Here is a 21,361-nt window from a genome sequence, read left to right as displayed (position 1 = left end):
CCTGGGTACAGTGCCCTGGCATCAAAGGTCACAGCAACCTCAAACTCTTGGGTTCAAGAGATCCTCTTGCCTCAGCCTCTTGAGTAGCTTTGACTATAGGCATGAGCCACCATGCCCTGCTAGTTTTTCTGTTTTTTTAATAGAGATGGATTCTCACTTTGCTCAGACTGGTCTCTAACTTCCAGGCTCAAGTAATCCACCTGCCTCGGCCTCCCAGAGAGCTAGGATTACAGGTGTGAGCACTGTGCTGGGCCTAGTGCTTTGGTCTTAATAAATCTATGTAGATCTTTGTAAACTCTATCTAGATTTTTCATCTTAATAAACTATGTAGATTAAGTACTGTGTGTTTGTGTGTATGTGTGTATACACACACACCTGTTAGGCTCACAGCTCAGCTCCATCACATACTAGGTTCGTGAATGGACTTTTTGAGGCTCAGTTTCCTTTCCTGATATGATGGTTCCCAACTCAGAGGGCATTCAGGGTTGAGATTATGTTTATAAAGAGCTTAGTGCAGTCCTTGGCACAGTGTTAGCTTCGAATAAATGGTATCTATTATGGGCATAGACAAAAAAAAGACTGTAAAAGTGTTGGCAGCATTTATTTCCAATGGGTGGGATTACAGTTACAATGAATATCTATTACTTTTGTAATTAGAGAAAGGAACAACAAATGTTATGAATTTTTAAATCTAGCTTTGGCTTTGTCAGAGGGAACCTGCAGTTAATGTCAATGTACCAACTCCCAAGTAAGACAAATCCTCTGGTTTTATATCAGGACTTTAAAGACAGGCACCCTGCCCATCTCCCCAACCCCCTCCCATCAAGTAATAGAGACTATAACAAAGGGAGGAGATAATATAGTCAAAAATCTAGAGAAATTCACCTTCATCCAAAGTTGCAGCCACCCTACCACTGCTGTTTGGAGGGCAGGGGGATTCCGAGAAGGTATCTCTTACAGTTTTCTCTTTCTCACTGGGAGGGTTCTCTGGGATCTTGGCTAGAAATTTAATTCCAGGGACTGTTTCCACGAGAGTGACATTTACCCTCTATTGGGCCTTCAGTCAGGAATCTCAGTTAGAAAATAAAGCACACATGAATGAGTCTACTTCTAGGTGGGGGTCTGTGACTGGCCTGGTCTGGCGTCTGGAACAATCTGAAGCCCAGGCCCTTGGCTCTGTCTCTGGTCAAGATTCTTGACTGCCAGCCCAGCATGCAGGCAGCAGCAGGAGATAGAACCCACATCCACATGGACTGCACTCCCCCCTCCGGACTTCCCTGTGCTCGGGCTCCTCCTGGGCCATTCCCTGCCAAGCAGGAAGGGGCAGAGTGCCCCGCCCATCTCAGGTCATCTTTGGAACCCTCAGCTGGCTTCGAAGTGCTTGCTTTCTCCTCTTCTGGGTGGTGGTGGGGGGGTGGGGGGGTGGGTATTGCTGCTGGCTGTGGAATAAAATGCTGCCTCTGTTTGGGAGACAAAGAACACAGTGGCTCCTCCGGTCATCTGTCTCTTCTGGCCCGCCCCCTGGCCTCCTCCAGCGGCTTCTGAGGCTCTGGGCGCCTTGTGAGAAGGGCCTTTGGGCCAGGCCCGGAGCTCCTGTGCCATCTGCATCTTCACTGGAGCTTCAAGGAATATTTTACCTTAAAAGACCCCAAGCAGCTTTTTGGCTCTGGAGATGTTCTTTGGCTGGGGTGGGCTGGGAGGTGGGAGCAGAAGGGCTGCGGCTGGGGAAGCAGCCTGGCCTAGGTTGGTGCCAGAGCAGGAGAGAGTGCGCCCCCCGCATAGCAGTGTGAGTGCGTGTGCACCAGCGCGTGTGGGAACATGGGAAGGTGTGTGGATGCCCGTAAGAGCATAGGTGTGGAATGTGCTGGAATGGGAAGAAAATTCGCAGAGTGTATAAGCACCCGTGTGCGAAGTGTACGGGGGCCGCTGCAGTGTGTCCAAGTTTTGCACTCGGGTCTGAGGCTGTGCAGAAGCACACGTGGTTTACCTGGTGTAGGGTCGTGTGTGCAAGCCTGTGTGCTGGCGTGGAGTAGTGTGAGAGCCTGATCGGGAACGCACGAACACGTGTGTCCGCGTGTTGCTGTGTGGGGCGGCCCAGTGTGTGAGTGTGAGCGCGAGCGGGTGTGCGGGAGGGGTCGGCGCGTGCGCGTGGAAGCGGCGTGCACGCCGCCCCCCGCTGGGTCGGAGCCGGTTGCCATGGGAACGCGCCGCGGCCCGAGTTAATCATTTCCTGTGGAAAGTGTGCGGGAGGGGGGAAGCGGTCGGGCCGAGGAGGCGGCGGCAGCTTGGAGCTGCCTCCCGCCGGCGGGCCGGGCCGGGTGCTGCCGGGCGCTGCGGCGACGCTGGGATCCTGCCTCGGCTAGGCGGGTGAGTCGTGGCCCGAGCGGGCTCGGGGGTGGACTGGGTGTTCGGGCCCTGCCGGTCATGGGCGTTACGTCCGACCTACCCTGGCAGTGGGACCCCTCTTCCCGGACCTGCTGGGGCGCGAGGAGGGCCCGCCCCTGAGACTAAGCCCCGCGAGGTCCTCCTGGCGCCGTTCCATCGGAGCCGAGGACCTTGCAGCGAGCAAGGCATGGGCAGCGTGCCCTCTGGGATCCCAGCAGCCCCAGGATCGTTCTGAGGAAGCACAGATCCTACCTACCTCGGAGTGTCAATCAGTCCCACCCCCCTATTGCAGGGGTCTCCCCCCTTTCCCCCCCTCGCCTCCCCCCCCCCCCGGAATTCCCTTGAAGGCTGCTGTTTCTCGGTTCCTTCCACCATGTCCCTTGGGCAGTTCATCTTCTCCCTGTCTGGGCCAGGGATGGGGTGTGCCAGCCCTGAGGTTAGGAAGGGAGGGCCTTGGCCAGGGAGGAATTGGGCCATTGACAGCCATAGCTGGGTGGGGAGGAGGTGTCTCAGAAGGGAGGATGAAGCCAGAAGCCACCCCCTTCAGCCTCACAGTGCCAGTTAGAGCAGAACTCTGGCTGGTGCAGTGAAGGGCCTGGGCCTGGGAGATTTTAAAGAGGAAGCTGTATTGAAATTCTTAAGTGCCATTTGCCACTCTTCACCTTCTCCCCCAGCACATCTGTCTCAAGGTTGGGGGTTGTGGTTATTCCTGGGCTTTTACTTTCCCTGGCTTTCCCTCTGCCTGGAGCTCAGTCTGGGTGAGCACTATTCTTGCCCAGACCCACATACTCCCCATGCCCTTGATAAAGTAGCTGTCTCCTTGGCCAGGGAGAGTCATTTGCTAGGAATGCAGTCTTAGAATATTGGGCCCTGTATTTGCAGTGACTTGAACTTTAGTGGGACAAGGACAATGAGTTCTGCTGTTTTATATGGCATCAGGGAGCAGAGGATTTGAAACCCAGGTTGCTCGGGAAGACCCAGGTTGTGTGAAAATGTGCAAGGGAGGTCCTGGCTCCTGTCCAACATTCCCAACCTTCTGCCTTCTCTCCTAGGGGGACGAAGGCCCGCCTCTAGCAGCGATCTCTGGGAAGCTGTCAAGTCTGTCCCCCGAACTCTGCAATATCCCTGGTTTAGGGTATGGGGGGAGTGAGCTGCAGTTCTCTCTTCTGTACCTCTTCTTTCTCCAGCCCCTCTGCATTCATCCACCGCTGGGATGAAGTCCCTGAAAAATAATTCTCGAGCTCTTGGCATGTGCTAGTATTGTTCTGAACACTTTATAGAACATGCATCATCTAATCTTTACACTTAATCCTATAAGGTGGTGGTCTCCCCATGTTATAGATGGAGATAATGAGGAACAGAGAGGCAGAGTAATTCTCCTAAGGTCACACATCTAGTAGTAGAGCCAGGTTTTCTGCTCTATTACCGAAATCCTGGGTTGGTAGAGGTCCCAGGACATCAAGTCTGGTATCAAATGCCCGTGCAAATGAGGAGTGAGAGAGTGCCTCTTTCTTGACCTAGAACCCCTGACTTATTTGAGATTCATTGATACCTTTGACCTCACTCCCCCTGACTGCTAAATTCAGCTGCTTTTTCCTTTTTGGGATCTAGCACACACCCTCTTTCTTCCTGACATTTTCCTGGCTGCCTCCCAGACTTCCTTTCGTGATAGTCACAGAAATATTATCTCCTTCTGTCCCTGCCCCTTAAACTTAGCCAATCTCCCCAAAAGTCTTCTCCCTCAACCATGTAGTCAGCGTTCAATGCCCTGCACCATCTCACCTTTCCAGCAGCCGAGTGAGCGGATAGACCTTTCTTCTCCTTTGCCCAATGGGCAGCTGCCCTGCAGGGTTGGTTGTGTGCCAGACAGCCTGAAGAGGAGGATGATTAGTCTCTTCCCTGCCACATCGGTCCATCTTAATTTCCTCAGTGCTGGCCCACATATCTCAGTTAGCTTCTGCCCTGTCCTTTCCTGTTCCTGTCCTAGTAAAACCACCCAGGAGCCCCCTCATTTTCCTAGTTGTCTTTTTCAGTCAAAGAAGGAAGAGGCCACCACCCCCTGGCTAGGAGCCTGGGTTCTGCCAGGGCTGGGTTCTACAAGCATCAGACCCCAGATCTCCTAGTCAGCTCCTTCTCTTGATTCTTTTTTGCCTCTCAGTGCTTTAGTTATTCCTACCCCTCAGTCTCCCCAACATGCTTAGATCTCCCCTGTTCTAAACACCACTTCCTCCCTGTAGCATCCTGGCCAAACTTCCCTGAACAGAAGGAAGTGCTGCTTCCTTCAGCTCCTGCTCCACTCCTTGAGCCTCCCAGGCTTTCTGCCCTTCTCCCTCTGAGAGCCGCCCGAGCTTTCTGTCTGTCTCAGCCTCTTCCAGTTGTCCTTATCTGTGTGGAATGGCTCCTTGGGAGCTGAGGATGCTCTCCCTTCTACCCCACTCTCTGGTCACTTTTGAGGACTCTGCATGTGCCTAGCACCCATGCCACCTCTGACCTTCCTTCTCCAGGTTCCTACCCCTCATAGTGATCTCTCTCCTCACCTGGCTGTCTCTCCTCTTGCTTAGCTTTTAGTGATTGCCTCCCCACCTGGCATCAGTGGTCCTGTTTAGCTCTGATTCTCAGTGTCCAGCCTTGATGCCTCTTCTGGGCTGCATTCCAAGCTTTTGTGTGCGTTTGTTTCAAGGCGTTCACTCAGCAAAGCCATCCCAGAAGACCTGGCATAGGTACACCTCCAGCCTGGCTGCTGTAGGGCTCACAGATGAATGTGCCCTGAGCCCTGCCGTCAGGGAGCCATATGGGCCATGAGGTGGATACCATTCACTTAGCTATACGTGGGATGGGGATAGTCCTCTGCAGCCCAGGTAGCTGGGGTCCCTTGGGTGCCCCCAACTCAATCAAACCCAGAAGCAAACCTCACATTACCTCTCTAAGCTGACTTCGCTTCTTCTATAAATGGCAGCACTGTCTGAGCATGGGACAGTAGCTTGATTACCTTAAATGCTCCTTGAGGGAATTTTGCACAGAGTAGGTCCTCACTGAAGACTTGGGCAGTGGATGCTCAAACTCTGTTCAATTGTTCAGTTCATGAGGGACCTGTGGGGTTTTCTATCCCCAACGAGTGCCCACCCCTATATCTCCAGGCCACCTGGTGCCTGGCACATACCTCCCGCCTCCCTGAATCCTGATCAGATTGTGAGCGTGTTCTGAAGTCTTTATCTCCCTTCTGCCGGGGAGCTTTGAGACCACATCTTTCCTGATCAAAGGGGACCCCTAGCAAGTGCCTGGAAGACAGTAGATATTTATGTGTAATTATTAAATGCAGGTCGAGTGCAGCTTTTATCTCAACACCTAGTGTGGCTGCCACTCTCTAGGCATAGAGTGAGGGCCAGGCAAGCACAGGAATGAGCTGGCTTTAAGAGGACTGGCTGTGTCCCTCCTTCAGTGAAACCTTCGCATTCAGAGCATTAGCTGTTTGGCGGGCAGAACTGGGGTAGAGGAGCCTGAAGCCTGAGGGTTAAACCTGTGGTTAAGTGCAATTAGAAAAATAAGATGTCTCAAAGAAAAAGGATTAGACTTACCGAGGTGGAGGTACGGCTGACTTGTGGCATTTCCTCCATGTGGGACTGTGACCTGGAATGTCTTCATGCTGCCAGGCTCAGGGAGGAAGGGCTCAGGTGCTGGGTCTCCACACGGCACTGTGGACACACCTGTGTGCTCCTTGCCCACTTCTGGGCCTCCCGGTTGTGTAACAAACACCATCAAATGGGGGCAGACCTTGTCTCATCCTGTGACCCTGAGGCTCCTTGGGGACCACTGCAGCTGGGGCTGTCCCCCTGGGTAATGGGTGTCCTTCTAGATCGCGGGTCTGCCCCGAGGTGCCAGTCAGTCAAGTTGGTCTCCCCTTGTTCTTTCTGCAGGCTGCCCGGCGCCCAGAGGAGGCTGCTGAGCCCCGGGCCATGGTCCCCTCTCGCAGGACGTGGAACCTGGGAGCCACGCCCTCGCTGCGGGGCCTGTGGAGAGTGGGCCGGGCCCGTGAGCCCGCGCCGGGGATGGCTCGCCCCGCCCCAGCCCCAGCCCCAGCCAGCCCGGCCGCCCGCCCTTTCCCACACACCGGCCCGGGGAGGTTGAGAACTGGTGAGTCCGCATTTTTAAAATGCCTCTTTATTTCCCTTCCTTCCTCCAGATACCAGAGATGAGACTGAGGTTTCTCACCAGTTCCTAAACCCGGTCAGAGCTGTCAGGTAATTACAGGGTAACCGGCAGCCCAGAGCCCGGGCGGGCGTGGAGTGGAGCGTCTGTCCCGCCGGGTGCTCCTTCCCCGCGCCCCTGTCTGGACCGAGGCATCTGGGAAGCGGGTTAAACTTTAACACAGGACAGAGAGCAGGGGGCAACTTGGTGCTCCCTGTGGGCTGCCGGGAGCTTATAGGGCTCGCCTGTCTGTGCCTGAGGCTGGTAAACAAGGTAGGTGAAGAGGTTGGCGCCCCTACCGCCACTGACACTTGATCCCACCTGGGCTGGTCCCTGGACTCCTGAGGAGCCAGTGGAGAATGCTTGGAGCGCTGCCGGGCTTAGGTGCCATGTGCTCTGTCTTAGGTGCTTCTGTAGAGCTCCTGACAGAAGGTGGGCTGTGAGGGGGTCCCAGAGTCTGGGCCCCTACTGTCCCTGAGACTGCTGTCAGCACCACCTTGCCTTTCTAGGTCATGTCCCCTGGTGCCATGAACTTGAGAAGTGAGGCGCTGCTCTGATTCCTGGTGGGGCTGGACTCTTGGTTGGGTCTAAGGAGCTGCCATGCCCCTTTCTTTCTCTGGCTTAGCATGCACAGGTTGCCCTGGTGATGTTGGGGGACAGGGCCACGCAAGGTGCCTTAGTTGCTCCTGACCTATGGGCACAGTGGCTTAGACTACCAGCCTGTCAGAGCTAGCAGAGTCCTCTGGGCCATTAGGTCCAAGGCCCTTGATATACAGAAGTGGACACTGAGACCCAGAGAGGGTACATGGCAAACTCCTGGCCGTTTACTCTCTCCCACTACACCTGTGCTGTCAGTGGCAGCCAGAGTGATGCCTTCCAAAGTCTGTGCTTCTGTTGTTGCCTAGGGCTAGTTGTGCCCTGAACAGCACAGCCAGGCTGGGGAGGACACTGGGGGCCTCTGGGGAAAGCTCAGGCTTTTGGGTCAGGTAGACCCAGTTGTCTGAAAGGGGCAGAGGATGGTCCGTATCTTACAGGGTTGTCCTAAGGGTTACAAATGTAATGTGAGTATTGCTTTCCTGGTAAAACACTATTTTCCTTTGGAAAACAAGATGAAAACCCACAGGAAAATGTGAAAAAGAAAATAATCACCTAAGCTAGTTACTGAAAATTTTATGATCCACTACATAAATGTGGGTCTAATAAATATTTTGAAAATTTCATGACCATACAGACTTTTATCCACTTAAGACAAAAGTCACATGAAATCCTGTGTGTGAGACACAAGTACAGTGCCTGGCCCTGAGTACGGTCTCAGTCAACTCAGCTGCCACTAGGCCCCTCTGATTACCCCATCCCAGCCTCATTATTGCCACCCTGAGAGGGGTAGGCTGGCAGAGGGTCAGTTAGCACTTGGGATTTGAATACTGGCTCCAGGTGACCCTGGGCACACATGGTTAATGTTCCTGGTCTTTCAGTTTGTCTATATCAGGCAGCACTGCAGGAGAGCTGGGGACTCACCTTGTGCCTCTGCTCCCTGGGTAGTTGTGAGGAACTGATTGCAATTGTGGTCCTAACGGCCCATACTATGGGCGCATTCTGGGTGCCTGGCACTGTGTGGGCATTTTCTGTGTCTCCTGCCATTTCATCCTCACCACAGGGCTGTAAGGTTGGTTGGTTATCCCCATTTTACTGACAAGTACACTGAGGATCAAGGACTGTAGGGCCTGGAAAGCACTTGGCCCAGCGGCTAGCACTCAGGATATTGTTATGTCCCAGGCTAGTAGCTCTGCAGTAGCCTCTGTCCCCCACCCAGCCCTGCAAGGTGTGGGGGCAGGTGAATGGGGCATCCACGCCAGGGTCTACCCTCTTCCCCACTGGTGAGGGAGGTGGTGTGTAAGAGGCATGTGGGGAGATAGCAGAGAGCGGGCCACCCAGCATAGGTTTGGTCTTAATGAAGGCAGGGGAGAAATTGCCACCTAGAGGCAGCCGGAGTAATGAAGCTGCAGCCGCCGTGTACCTCCTCAAAGCTTTGTGCCAGCTGGTTGGCATGGGCTTCCTTCTGTTGCTCTGTTGAGCAAGTGCCAGCCCCAAAAGCCACCGTGAGGAGAGGAGAGCCCCTGGTGGGGTCTTGAGCCCCTTCTGGATGAGGATTTTGGAGTGGCTTTGGTAAGGAAGGGGTGTAGCCCCTGCCTGATGCCAGGCTGCCCCTCCGAGCAGAGGGTAGGCCTGTGAGGACGTGTGAGACCCTCCAGGGACTGCCTGGGCCTGGCCTAGCCAGGAGTGTATGAGAGCTGAGCTGAGCCTCAGCCCTGGCCAGCGGTCCCCGGCTAGTGGTCTGAGTGTCTCACCTATTGCTATCCTGATGCAGGGCGTGGAAAAGACACCCTGGTCTGTGGTGACGAGGACTCCAGTGCCCGGAGCGCAGTTCGCCCAGCTCTAGCCCAGTGCCGAGCACTTAGTGTGGACTGGACTGGCCCCGGGAGCCCTCGCGGGCTCTACCTGACCGTGCAGGTAAGTACTGGGCCTTGGTTCTCTGAGCTCCAGCGCACAGGTTCCTGCCAGGCTCCTGGAGGAAGGAAACACCAAAGGAGAGCTGGGGACCCACCTTGTACCTGTCTGCCAAGCCCCTCGCAGCCATCCTCCTGTGAGCCTGTGTGGTTGGAGCAATTTGCTTTATTAAGTTATCTCGAGGGGAAAATCTCAGAGGAGGTGACAGAAGCTTTTCAGCCACATCCTGGCTGAGGTGTTGAAGTGGGAAGTGTGGGGCCTTGGCTGAGATAAGCTGAGCCTAGAGAAGGTATTGAGAGCACAGGCAAGGTTTGGGGGTAGCTGTTTATCCCCCCTCAGGCATATGAGTCTTTGGGGGCAATACTTCTCTTTTCTTATTGGAAGTGAGAATCCAAAGCTAGACAGGGGCTTCACCAAAACTTGGGTTCTTTTCCCTTACAAGTATCACCAAGTGACCTTAAAAAGACGAACTTACATACGTATGTATATTTGGTTGGGGAAATAATAACAGAAATCACAGCTCCTATTTATCAAACACTGACTTTGTGCCAGGCATCACATCTCCCATCAGTCCTCATAATCCTCATAACAGTTTCAAGACATGGTTACTAAGGATCAAGAAGGACTGTAGGGCCCGGAAAGCTTTGTAGATGTGGCTATGGAGGCTCAGAGAGGTTAAGTTACTTGCTTCTGGTCACACAGTGAACTGGGATCTGAACCATTAAACGCGATTAGCCTTATAACATGGTATAAAGAATTCACACGGGATGAGATACAGTACCTGGCAATTTGATGCCTCTTGTAGCTCGCTGTCTTTGAGAAATGCACTATGAAGTGTTTGGTGTTTAGCGATTTATTTTGCCTGTATAACTACTTCATCTGTCTCATTCTTTTAAAAGGCCGCATAATATTCTCCAATAGGGTTTACCATGAATTATTATTTAACCAATCCTCTGTATTGTTTCTGATGGCAGTGAATTTCCTCAACAAATACCTGTGTGTTCTGGCAGCTGTTAGTGTTGTATGTATATTCGGGGCAGCATAGACTGTGTCCATTTTTATTTTTTAAGTCTTACTGTGTTGCCCTCGGTAGAGTGCCTTGGTGCCATAGCTTACTGCAATCTCAAACTCGGGCTCAAGGATCCTCTTGCCTCAGCCTCCTGAGTAGCTGGGATTATAGGCACCTGCCACGATGCCTGGCTGGTTTTTCTGTTTTTAGTAGAGATGGGATCTCACTTTTGCTTAGGCTGGTGTTAAACTCCTAAGTTCAGGCAATCCACCTGCCTTGGCCTCCCAGAGCACTGGGATTATAGGCGTGAGCCACCGTGCTTGGCCTCTGCCCATTTTTAATGGCCACACTGGTTCAGCAGGTATTTGTGAAGTACCCACTATGTACAGTGCTGTGCTAGGTACAGGCGAAGGTGAAGAAGAGAAAGGGCTGTGAGAGTGTGGCAGAGCATAACCAAATGATCATGAATGTATGAACACAACCAGGCCAGGGCTGATAAACCCCAGTGGCAGAGGATGAGGTACCAGAGTTATCTGGATGCTTTGCCCTCCCCAAGAAAGCTTGGGTGGGAGAGAGCCCATCATTCCCGCATGTTCTCCTGATGTGCACGCACACCAATTCTGCCCTTTCTGAAAGTTCCATTTGCACAGAACCTCTACAGATGGTGGGCAGGATGGGCTGTAGGGAACACACGTGCCCTCCCAACACACATGTCCTGTCTAGTGCAGACTTAAGTCTTGACCCGAGTGACACGACCCCCACCCCCACCCCTAGCCCCAGTCTGAATAAGGGCCCTGTGATTGATGTTGCTCCGGGGACAGTCTTGTGCTTCGAAGTGTTATTCGGCTCTTTTCCTGTGGTTGGTTCATCTAAAAACTGAACCAAATGGTCCTTCTTTATCAGAAAGGTCTGTGAGAATAGCTGATCTGGTGAGAGAACAGTTAAACCAGAGGAGCCAGTGTTTGCTCTGACTTGAGCCACTGGTAGTTAAATTGGGAGGCGGCAGTCAGAAACCCTCAAGTTGGGTGGTGGCTCTGTTCTTGAGTTTTGATTATGGGGTGTTGGATTGTGGTTACAGCCAAGACCTGGGGTCAGCAGATCTGCCGAGGATCTCTGAGAAGCTGGGGCCAGCAATCAGCTTCCATGAGCACGTCCTTCCGGGCCTCCCAAAACCTCTGTCACATTTATAGGTGCTTCTGGGGCCAAGGCACAGTGAGATGACCCAGTAGGCTTGGTGACTCCTCTAGCCCCCATCCTTGTCCAGTGATTAAAACTTGAGACGCTCCCCATTGAAGTGCTCCAGAAATTCCCAACCCCCCGGGCGCCCGTCTGCCCTTCCTGTGGCTTGGCCAGCAGGCTAGAAATAGCATAACCTTTGCTCTGGTCGGCAAATGGAAACTTCCAGCTGCTGCCCTTGCCACTGCCACTGACAAGCCTGCTCGTGATGGTGTGGCAGTTGGTTGAAGGGAGGGGACAAAATAAAGTTGGCGGGAACTTTCCCAGGTCCAAGGGGTGAACTCACCACCCTCCCTCTTTCAGTGGCACGTGGGGTTGGGAAGGGAGGGTGTGGCTGGCAGACTAACCAGCCTGCCGATGTTAACTTTCTCATCTTTTCAGTTCTCTTTATTGGGTTTTTGATTATCAAAGTGAAAAAAAAGTGAAGATGACTGGAATAATGTAATGATAATGGCTACCTTCTATTGAGTTCTTCTCTTTGCCAGACACTTTCTGAGTTATTTGCTTTATCTCAGGTACTCTTCACACAAGCTCCAGGAGTCGGTGCTGTTATTGTAGTTTCCATTTTAAGAATGGGGGAAATGCAGTTTCAAGGAAGGAGAATTGTTGCCCACAGCCACACGGCTTATGTGAGGTCTTCACGCCTCCAGACTGAACATTTTTAAAAGCTAACATTTGTCTTTTTGCTTTGAATTTAGAGGGTACAAAGACAAAAATTGTCTGCAACCTCTTCCCAGATAACCTCTGACATTAATAAAACAAAATATTGTTGACGATTGTAAGGTTAAAAATTCAAATGCCAGGCTCAGCACCCGTAGCACAGTGGTTACGGCACCAGCCACATACACGGAGGGTGGCAGGTTCAAACCCGGCCTGGGCCAGCTAAAACAACAATAACAACTGCAACAAATAGCCAGGCGTTGTGGCGGGTGCCTGTAGTCCCAGCTACTTGGGAGGCTGAGGCAAGAGAGTCGCTTAAGCCCAAGAGTTTGATTTTGATGTGAGCTATGACGCCACAGCACTCTACCGAGGGTGACATAGTGAGACTCTGTCTCCAAAAAAAACAACTAAATACTGGTTCAGAATGAAATGTTAGGCCTCTCTGTTGTGTAGTGGCAGCTGACATTTGATGGAATTGCCCTGAGGTTGATGTGTGTGTGAGGAGATGGACAGTTGCCTGTGAGTGGTGGGGTTTGTGGGTCTAAAGCAAGCAGGGTGCTCTGCTGGTAACTCCTGCCTCGAGCTCCCAGAGACGGCTTGGGCTTCACCTGAGCACTTAGAGTCCTTTGCCGGTGCAGAGTTCTGGCTGCTGAGTGGGGAAAGAAGCAGCCACTGCCGTCTTGCTGTGGGATTGGGCATGTTATTTTCCGGACCCAGGCAGGCCTCATCATCCCTACCCACACTGTGAAGGACTGGACCTGCTGGCCCTGGGGTCCTCCCCGTCTTCAGGAGCATACCATCCTCAGGCTTGAGGGATACCCTCCCCAGTACAGTCCCCGTCACTGAGGCTTCTGGTTGTGTCTTGGCAGCAGGCCCTGCAGGACAAGGGGTGCAAGAACAAGAGTCAGGGGACGAAAGAAGAGAAGCTCCTGAAGAGGCAGGCGCCGGCCCCCAGGCGGGACCGGGAGGCCCAGGAAGCTGGTGACACCATGAATGTGGAGAAAACAGGTAAAGGAGGTCTGCCTGCTGACCCAGAACACCTTAGTGAGGGTAGTGTAGGAGGGAGGCTCCTGTGGAGTCTGAGTTGTCCCCAAATCCTGTGCTGCCCTGCTGGAGGGAATCCAACCAGATTCTGGCTGCCCTAGATGGCACTCGGAGACCCCAGCCTGCTGCTTCTGGATCCAAGGACAGTGTTGTGTATACAACCTTCTTCTCCTGTGCCATCCTCCTCCCAAAGCCACCAAGGCCCCACCCAGTGATAAGAGGCCTTGGCCAGTGCTGGCTGGCGTTGAATTTCCCCACTTTTTGTTTTTCCCAGTGCCTGTCAAAAGCAGAGCGAGGGTGGCAGCCTCACCGACGCCACTGCCTGCAGAGAGAAGCCTGGTGTCCTCCCTCCTGTCCTGAGCTGGTGGGGTCTGGAGGCCTCCAGCACAGGGCTCTGATTCTCCTGCTTAGAGGATGAGAACAAGGAGGCAGTGGTTCCGCTCTCCTTTGCCAAGCCCTGCCATGGCATCCAGAGGCAGCAGCTTCTAGAAGGCTCCTGAGGCCCTTGTACATAGTCTCCTGGATCCATGCTAGGGTCCCTAGTATAACTGGGCATGAGCATGCTCAAGGAGCCTCAGGGGAAGGCCAACAATGTGTGGAGGATAAATGTCTGTCACCAAAAGGTTAATTTATGTGTCTGAACTTGTTGAATAGAAAGAGCCACTTCCTTCTCTGATGTTGTACCAGAGTCATATTCGCCTATCTGGGCCTGGGACACTCCTGTCTGACAGCAGGTATTAGGGCCTGGCTAAGGAGTGGGCCGACAGGGAAGGGGGACGTTGTCCAGCCAATTAGGTGGGCCTCCAAGGCTCTGAGGGGAGAAAGCCAGTTCCAATTAAAAGCAAGCCAGCCTGGGCCTGCAGCTTGTTTTGCACGAGGACCTGTTCTGTCCCTTGCACCCAAGTGCCCTTTGATCTCACCTCTCCTTCCCGTCTTCCCCGGACTCTGACCACCCTTGGCACCCTCAGTAGAGTGCTATGGCGTCACAGCTCACAGCAACCTCAGCTCCTGGGCTTAGGCAATTCTCTTACCTCAGCCTCACGAGCAGATGGGACTACAGGCACCTGCCACAGTGCCCAGCTATTTTTTGTTGCAGTTTGGCCAGGGCTGGGTTTGAACCTGCTACCCTTGGTATATGGGGTCAGCGCCCTACTCACTGAATCACAGGTGCTGCTCCACCTTTGGCTTCTTGAAGATCTTTTCTCCCCCGACAAGCACCCTGCAGGCCCCTGTCAGCTGCCCTGTACCTGCACATGGTGGTGCCAGGGTCAGGGTGAGCCCCACTGGGGGTGGCCTCCCATGACACAGGCAGTACTCTGGACAAGACAGGCTCTCAGATGTCTCAGTTCAGCCCTGAGGCTGGTTGTGTAACAGGCACCCACACCTATGCATACCCACAGTTCTGGGTTCCTCTTGGGCAGGGCTTGTTGTCCACATTTCTTGTGGGAAGACCCTGCGTCCCCCTCCCACATGTATCTCAAGTGGCAGGACCAGCTCTCGGGCCAGAGGCCAGTGCATTCCCTGCCACACCACAGCAGTCTGCGAAGGGCTGAGGGCCACGCTGGTCACATGCCGCTCACAGCAGCCCTGTGTGCAGGCCTAGAAGCATCCGTCTGACCTTGCTCTCTCTAGAACAGACTCAGGAGCTTGGCCAGCTCTGTGTGACGCGCATGCTGTGTCACATGCAGGCCACACAGCCAGGGTCACCATCCAGCTTGGGACTGCCCTGCTGCAGCTCTCCAGAGGGTCTCCTGCCCTCTTAGCATGGAGCCTAGCCATGCCCACTTAACCCTCCTCCTCCCACCCAGCCTGCAGGTCCCCACACCCCTGGCCAGCCTAGGCCATTGGCATCCCTGCAGAGTAGTGGACACACTCTCAGTCAAGGCTGCTGGGGGGGTGGGGTGGGGTGTGTATGTGTGTGTGTAACTTCACATGCAGGTGGCTTTGTTTGTCAGCTGTCTGCCCCGACAGCATGCACAGGGCCGGGAATTCCAGGGACCTAGTGAGAGAAAGTCCAGTGCCCTGGGGCTCCGAGGGGGCGCGGGGGGGGGGGGTGCTCTCTGGCCAGCAGATACAACACCCCTCTTCATTCTTTGCTCTTGGACACTTTGTCAGGCCTCCATGTCAGCAGCCTGAGGGAGGAGTCAGCCCCACTTGCCCTTCCCCCTCCTCTGTCACTCGCTCTCTCTGTTGAACTCTGTGCCAGCTCCCAGCCTGCAGAGACCTGGCCACTCTCAGTGCCTGAGAAGCAAGCTGTGATGAGCAACCCAGACCCCACTGGCAGGTCACAGACCTTGATTCTGTGTCTTTGCCTTCATCCATCTGTCTGTCTTTCTCTTGCTCCTGGTGACAGGACAGTGGAAGGCCATGGGAGGAGGAGGACTCAAGCTGAGTTCCTGCCCAGCTCGGTATTTATCACTGTCCTGTGCTTGTGTGGTCCCTATGCCTGGTCCTCACCATCCTTGCGAGTAAGCAGAGTTGGCCTGGCTGCGTTCCTGCCCCTGTGCTGTCCATTTCTGTGTCCTGGTCCATCTGTCCCTCACACATGCACACACTTCTCCTGGCTCCCCTCTCCACGTGCAGGCTGGAGAGCCCCTCTCTTTTCTTACACACTCTTGAGAGGCTTTGAGGTTTAAAGAAACCTTGTTCCTACAAGCACAGTGATTTCTGGGGTGAAATCCCTTTGTCTTTCTCAGTTGTGATTCCTTGCAGGATGGCCCTGGAGAAGGGCTAGCCCATGAGACCTAGAGCACATGCTTTGAGAGTAGTCAGTGAAAATTGTTTACCTAAGTTCTGATCCAGGTCATTCCATTCCCTAGAAGCTGCCTGCCCAAGTGGCTTCCTCTGAGATACGCCCCAAAGGCCCCGGCTAGCTCATCCTGCCGCCCCAGCCCACAACCACTGCCCTGTGCCCTTCGCTTGTACCATCCCCCTACCCGATGGCCTGCCCCACCATGTCGGACCCCCTGTCCTCCACCAGCCAGCGTGGGATCTCTGCCCTGCTCATCAGCCACTGCTTTGCTCGTAGGTGGGAGGCTCTTTGGCAGCGGGAGGTGCTCGAGCCTGTCGGGGCCGCCAGGTGCGGCCCCCATGGTGCATAGGATGGTCGAAGCCATCTCCCAGCTTCAGGAGGAGAAAGCCCAGCTTCAAGAGGAGCTGGCAATCCTACAAGAGCGGCTGGCCCTCCGCGACAGTGACCAGCAAGCCACATCCACCCAGCTGCAGAACCAGGTACCTGGGGAAGCTGGGATAGGCAGAGGCCACTGCCCACTGCAGAGCAGGTCAGAGGATGTCGCCCTGGGCACCTGGCTTCTCCAGGCCACTGGCATAGTAAGAGGAGACAGGTGGGATCTCTTCTCCTGGCTTGGGGAGTGCTGAGAGTCAGGGGCCTGGGCCTCCTATCCTGGTCATCCTTTTGCTTCATCCTCTTGTGGTTACTGAGGCCAGCACCTACCCTGCTAGGGGTGACGTAGACATGAGTGGAACAGCAAGGTGCAGGGAGGCTTCCTGCCCTGAGGCCCGTGCGGAGTCCACCCCATCTTTGACGGTGCCCTGGACTAGGCAGCCTGAATGGGCAGTCACTCCACAGGAGACTGGAGGACATTTCTTGTTCTCTGGATTTCTTGTTAAAGGCAGAGACTGGCTTGAGTGGGTGTGGGCCAGGGATCTCTCAAACCTCTGGAAGTCAGGGAGAGCCAGAGTTCATGCTGGTGAGTGTCATTTTCTTTGTTGGCTGTCCAGGAGGACATTTGAGGATACTCCCGTCTGTGAGTTGCTTGCCCTGTGGGGCTGGGCACTGCCCTCTTGTGCACATGGCTGCTTCACTCTCCTCCCCATTGCCCAGTTTTGTGTGGACCCCAGGCCCTTTGCTCTCTCCCACTCAGCATCTGTCTGTGGCTGTGTTTGAGCCTCACCCACTTACCAGGGTCCCCAACCTGGTCAGCCACATCCTCTCCATATTGAAGCTGGTGCTTTGGCCCGGCTGTCATGTCTCTGAGCTCTGGGGCCAGGGATCGCTGTTGATAGCTTTGCCTTCTGGTCAAGTCACGTTCTCTGTCTCATGAGGCAGCAAAGACGTTACCTAGACATGTGGACTGCCTGCCTGATGGCACATCACTGGGTGCTGTGGCCTATGGCTAGTTCAGCGGCCCCAGGTTGTCTGTGTGCACTTTGAGGTACAGCATTTCTTCTTGCTTACGCGTGTGCACTCTTCTCAAGAATACCTGTCCTGCCCCCGGCCCCTTGCTGAGTTGGGTGGGCCTCCTTGGGCATCCCTCGCACTCTGTATCTATCTCCTATTCCCTTCCCCCTTCCTGGGCTGTCTCTGGGCCTGTCTGCCCTGCCAACAGGGGGCTCCTCCAGGCCAGCTGTGCAGTCCTCCTGCCTGCTGAGTGCCCACCTGCCTGCCTTGGGTGTTAGAGTGCATCTCTTTCTGGGCATTGAGCTGGGCATTGGGAATACCCAGGTGGACAGCAGGCCCCATCCCTATGGAGGCTCTATTGAGAGGGGAGACAGATATTTGTCCCACCCAGGCATATAAGGTAGGCTGTGCAGAGGGGCACACACAGGGCCACAAGTACTTGTCCAAGGGTCCGTGACCCTGTAGTGGGGGTCAGAGATGGCATCACCGAGAGGCAGTGCTGGAGCTGAGGTCTGGCACAGAGCAGAGGGGAGTACACTGAGTTGAGGACTGGCCAGTGCAAAGGGACTATGGCAGCAGGAGGGTCATGGTTAGAGTGCTGTGGGGGGGTATCCAGGGCCCACCCTGCGGGACATGTATCTGGCTTAAAGCAAGATCCTGGCAGTACCTCCTCCTTTGTCCATCTCCCCTGGCTTAAGCTTTTCAGACACTTATTTTTCTTTCTTTTAGAGACAGAGTCTCACTATGTTACCCTTGATAGAGTGCGGTAGTATCATAGCTCACAGCAACCTCCAACTCCTGGGCTTAGGTGTTTCTCTTGCCTCAGCCTCCCAAGTTGCTGGAACTATAGGCACTGCCACAACGCCCGGCTATTTTTTTGTTGCAGTTTGGCCGGGGCTGGGTTCAAACCCGCCACCCTTGGTATATGGGGCGGGCGCCCTACCCACTGAGCCACAGGTGCCACCCAGACACTTCATTTCTCAAATATTTTTTTTTTGAAAAAAGAGCTTTAGTGGGCAGTGCCTGTGGCTCAGTGGATAGGGTACCGACCCCATATACCAAGGGTGGCAGGTTGAAACCCGCCCCAGGCAGCTAAAACAGCAATGACCACTACAACAACAACAAAAAGCTGGGCGTTGTGGTTGGCGCCTGTAGTCCTGAGGCAAGAGAATCGCTTAAGCCCAAGAGTTTGAGGTTGCTGTGAGCTGTGGCGCCACGGCACTCTACCAAGGGCGACAAAATAAGACTCTGTCTCAAAAAAATAAAAAAAGGAAAAGAAAAAAGAGCTTTAGTGAGATACCATTCATATACCATAAAATTCACTCCTTTAAGGGAGACAGTTCAGTGGTTGTAAGTGTATCAAGAAGGTCATGCACTTAACCACCACTACCTGATATCAGAACATCATCAACCCCAAAGACCTGCTGATAGCCATTCCCCATTATCCCCTTCCCGCGGTTGCTGGCAGCCCTTCATCAGCTTTCTGTTTTTATGGATTTGCCCTTTCGGAACATTTCATACAAATGAAATAGTATAGGTAGCCTTTGTTACTGTAAACAAGGTTTTGAAAATACCTTTTACTTTAATTAACAAAATCTACTTATTTTTATTTTATTTTTTGAGACAGAGTCTCACTATGTTGCCCTGTGTAGAGTGCTGTGGCATCACAGCTCACAGCAATCTCAAACTCTTGGGCTTAAGTGATTCTTTTGCCTCAGCCTCCCAGGTAACAGGGACTAGATGCGCCCACCACAACGCCTGGCTATTTTTTGGGGGGTGGGGGGTGTATGTGTGTGTGTGTGTGTTGGAGTTGTCCTTCTTTGGTAGGCCTAGGCTGGATTTGAACCTGCCAGCTCTGGTGTATGTGGATGGTGCCCTAGCCACTGAGCTACAGGCTCTGAGCCAAAATCTGCTTATTTTTAAAGAGGGGAAGTTGAGGGTGAAGCTTTCCAGCCTTTTTACTTGGCTTTGGGCCCGGCTCTCCTTCCCCGTTTAGGATAAACCCCCACCCCTCAATGACTTAGAAATTCAGAATAGTTTAGTCTTTGCTCTCAATTTGTCCTTGGATTTTTGTGACTGCCAACTCTTTTCTGAAATTTTCTAAGGGGATTACACCTGTTCTCTGTAGCTACTCTCTTTTTTTTTTTTTTTTTTTGAGACAGAGCCTTAAGCTGTCACCCTGGGTAGAGTGCCATGGCGTCACAGCTCACAGCAACCTCCAACTCCTGGGCTCAAGCGAGTCTCCTGCCTCCGCCTCCCAAGTAGCTGGGACCACAGGCACCGCCACAACACCTGGCTATTTTGTAGCTACTCTCTAGAAGGTCTGACCTTGTGGTGATGTGGCCAGCCTTGTGGGCCTGTAGCTGGATTCAAACTCTGACCTTGCCACTAATTAGCTATGTGACCTTGGGCTAATTACCTCTCTTTACTTCAGTTTCCTCATCTATGAAATGGGCATTAAAAGAGTATCCAATGAGTTGATCCCCAGGGAGTAATTGGGTTGTCACTGCCGCCACCATCGTCATTACCCGGAAGAGTTCTGGCTCTGCCATGCACTAGCTGCGTAGTTAGGGGAAGTCACCTCCTCTCCCGGCTTTCATTTCTCAATCTCTAAATAAAGTGTGGTGCCTTGGGGGGTGTCACCCCCACATGCCCTGGTCTCCTTCCTTCCTGTCAGCGTCACCGTGGCTCGATGCAGACTTTGACTTTCCTGGTATTCTGAACATCTCTTCTCTAAGAAAAGCCCCCCGTGAGGTGCGCTCTGCCTTCTTTCCATGGTGCCTCGTTTCCAGCCTTGTCCACACTCTCCTTCTGTCTGGCTGCCTTTTCACAGTGTTCTTCTGGAAGGCCCTGTGGCCTAGTGGTCAAGAGAGAGGGCTCTGCAAGGGTCCGTCAGATGCAAGTTCCCATCCTATGTGTACCCCTTAGTGGTCAGATGACCTCCAGTAAGTTGTTTAACCAAGGCTTAACCTCTAGAGAGCTTGGTTTTGCTCCCTGTAAAATGGGGATAATAATCACATAATAGAACCCACCTCATAGAACTGGGGATTCAAAGTGATGAGCTCATGAAACTCCCTGCCCCACTGGCAAAGCTGACTCGGGAAATGGGCTCCTGTTACCACCTCTGGGATCTGGGCTTATTTGTGGGGGCTGTGAGGGAGGGTCTTTTCAGGCCACATGGAGGGGGTGCTTGTGCTCACTGAGAACACTCAGGTCAAAGGTCTGTAGTCCCTGGGCACACAGCTGACCCGGTCACAGGGTCTTTCTTTGGTGACCAAAGGAGGCCCAGCCTTTGGGACGACTCTCCCCAACGGGGGTAGCATCAGTCCTAGGACATGCTCTGCTGGCCTTGAGCTCTCCTGTTGTCTTGTGGGTGACCCTAAAGCCGTGGGCCCAAGGTTCCTAGGGTCCTGCTAGTGTGTCCTCTTCTCAGGCTACCCCCCTTACCCCACCCACTGCACCTCAACATGACACCTTAAAAAATCATCAGAAACTACAGACTAGATCTTGCCCTCAAATATAAATTTTTCACCATTAAAAAAAATGAGATGGGCTGGTCATGGTGGCTCAGAACTGTAATTCTAGCACTGTGGGAGGCCAAGGTGGGTGTACTGCCTGAGCTTAGGAGCTGGAGACCAGCCTGAGCAATAGCGAGAACCTGTCTCTATTAAAAATAGAAAAGCTAAATGAGCATGGTAGCTCACGCCTGTAATCCTGGCACTTTGAGAGGCAAGAGGACTTCTTGAGCCCAAGAGTTTGAGGTTGCTGTGAGTTATGATGCCATGGCACTCTACTGAGGGTGACAGAGTGAGACTCTGTCTGAAAAAAATAAAATAATAAAAGTGGTAAAGTACATGTAACAAAATTTACTCTCATAAACATTTTTAAGTGTCAGTTTCAGTGGCACATTGTAGTGCAGCCATCCCATCATCACCCTTCATCTGCAGGACTCTTCAGCTTCCCAAACTGGAATTGTGTCCCATCAAATGGTTTTGCTCCCTGTAAAATGGGGATAATAATGGGACCCTCCACTTTCCCCCTTCCCACCACACTGCCGTTCTACTGGGTCTCTGTGAGCCCGACTACTCTAAGGTGCCCCTGTAAGTGGAGTCACGCAGCGTTTGTCTCATGACTGGCTTATTTCACTGAGCATAATGTCCTCAAGGTTCAGCTATATCGTAGCAGGTGTCGAA

At 53.3% G+C, this 21,361-nt stretch overlaps 2 protein-coding genes across 11 annotated transcripts in view; one reads left to right on the top strand and one right to left on the bottom strand.

The window, feature by feature from the left end:
• Positions 1-2,182: 2,182 nt before the first annotated feature.
• The window catches only part of KIFC3 (kinesin family member C3), a 37,686-nt gene continuing 18,507 nt past the window's right edge, over positions 2,183-21,361 (top strand). Inside the window, exons 1-5 of one of the 10 annotated variants that reach the window (XM_053602696.1) lie at positions 2,183-2,367; positions 6,300-6,516; positions 8,939-9,081; positions 12,853-12,991; positions 16,056-16,258. In XM_053602696.1, coding sequence (XP_053458671.1) covers positions 6,339-6,516; positions 8,939-9,081; positions 12,853-12,991; positions 16,056-16,258 — 663 coding nt within the window. In that variant the 5' untranslated portion in view covers positions 2,183-2,367; positions 6,300-6,338. Of the gene's footprint in view, positions 2,368-6,299; positions 6,624-8,938; positions 9,082-12,852; positions 12,992-14,956; positions 15,436-16,055; positions 16,259-21,361 lie in introns of those variants that run through there. The other 9 variants (XM_053602691.1, XM_053602683.1, XM_053602705.1 and 6 more) reach the window with 9 other exon arrangements.
• LOC128560708 (uncharacterized) lies at positions 2,732-6,141 on the bottom strand. Its single transcript, XM_053554054.1, has 5 exons — positions 6,090-6,141; positions 5,961-6,036; positions 5,546-5,663; positions 4,168-4,256; positions 2,732-3,607 (listed from the first exon to the last, which is right to left on the bottom strand). The coding sequence occupies exons 1-5, from the start codon at positions 6,139-6,141 to the stop codon at positions 3,241-3,243; spliced, it is 702 nt and encodes a 233-aa protein (XP_053410029.1). The 3' UTR covers positions 2,732-3,240.

The sequence above is a fragment of the Nycticebus coucang genome, chromosome 2 (genome assembly GCF_027406575.1).
Source record: "Nycticebus coucang isolate mNycCou1 chromosome 2, mNycCou1.pri, whole genome shotgun sequence".
Taxonomy (NCBI): Eukaryota; Metazoa; Chordata; class Mammalia; order Primates; family Lorisidae; genus Nycticebus; species Nycticebus coucang.
This window is presented reverse-complemented; position numbering and strand designations above follow the sequence as displayed.